Source organism: Fulvia fulva, chromosome 7 (genome assembly GCF_020509005.1).
Source record: "Fulvia fulva chromosome 7, complete sequence".
NCBI lineage: Eukaryota > Fungi > Ascomycota > Dothideomycetes > Mycosphaerellales > Mycosphaerellaceae > Fulvia > Fulvia fulva.
This window is the reverse complement of record NC_063018.1, coordinates 4,619,505-4,620,794: the sequence shown is the minus strand read 5'-3', so window position 1 is coordinate 4,620,794 and position 1,290 is coordinate 4,619,505. Positions and strand designations below refer to the sequence as shown.

General features: G+C 40.0%; 1 protein-coding gene across 1 annotated transcript; it reads right to left on the bottom strand.

The window, feature by feature from the left end:
- Positions 1 to 909: 909 nt before the first annotated feature.
- On the bottom strand, positions 910 to 1,058 carry CLAFUR5_20321 (uncharacterized protein; the record flags this gene model as incomplete). Its single annotated transcript, XM_059463157.1, has 2 exons — positions 910 to 964; positions 1,021 to 1,058. 2 exons carry the CDS (start codon positions 1,056 to 1,058, stop codon positions 910 to 912), a joined length of 93 nt encoding a protein of 30 aa, XP_059319073.1.
- Between the last annotated feature and the right edge of the window lie 232 nt (positions 1,059 to 1,290).

Genomic DNA, 1,290 nt, shown 5'->3' with positions numbered 1-1,290 from the left:
AATAGGCCCGCTATAGGCATTATACCGGTAGAGCATTCTGAAGCACTGATTATAGTCTAGAAGAAGGGATACCGTTCCTACGTTAGTAGTAGGTAGTATGCCTACTAGATATATATTACTTCCGCTAAGCTAGGTCACTTAGGTCGTAGGATTCTACTTTTAGAATATAAGCCGGAGAGTATTCGGACGAAAGAGGGAAGTAGAAAAGAGTCGTCGCCGATAATATATAAGCAAATAAGCCCGTCGTCTTATCTATATAGCGTACGAGCTCGGCTTATTCTAGGTAGAGATCGAGAACTTCTAGCGTAGAAGCTTATTAGCGATAGTATAGTTCGTTTCGAAGCTAACGCGATTAGGCAAATTACGAGAAGATCAAGTCTATAGGAGTTCGTACATTGTCTCCGGTAGGCGATATATAGTATTACGCGGTAAAGTAAAGTTCAGAAGTTATACTTCTTCGTAGATAGAAGAAAATGTCGTATTATTAAACTCGGGCTCTACTTACTATTGAAAGCGAGCTATACTAGAAGGTCTATAGAAACTGATATAAGCTAGTAAATATCGAGGTCTCTTCGAATTATGCGTTTTAATACGATACGGACTCTAGTATAAAGCTATGGTAAAGAAAGTATTATATTACTATACTTAAGAATCGAAAGATAGACCGGTCTAGTTCTAGCGTTGTGTCTTAGATCATCTTAGACATCCGATCTAAGACGGTCGCTCGTAGCGTAGGGTAGCAATCTAACGACTAGTAAGCGTTATGATATTTCGACTATAATGACTACTAGCGTATTCGTTACTAGCTATCTAAACCGGTATTCTTAACTATAGTTTCTCGAGCCTATCCTCTAGCGGTGTCTAGTGTCTAATATCTTCCCTCTATATCTATTCTCTATCTTATCACCTCTAAACCTCCACCTCAACCTCAATGCTTACCCTCCTAATATTATACTCCTTACCCCTAAACCTCGCTATCGGTATAATACAAATCACATCCCTATTCTCTAACCCCTCTACCTACTCTTATAACGCCTCTCCCGTCTTCTCCGGATCATTAGTATTATATATAAGCCTCTACTCCTTAAATTGTATCCCCGCTATAGGGTTCCTATACTAGACGAGTCCCCTCTCTACCTCTTCTATTATACCTATCGTACTCTTCCTCTTGCCTAGCTTAAACTAGCTCTAGCTATATCTATCTTACGCGGTAACTTAGCCTTAATCGCGACCGCTAACTTCGAGGTAGAGACGTCTAATGCGGCTAGGGTTATTAGGGTTGAATTTGTC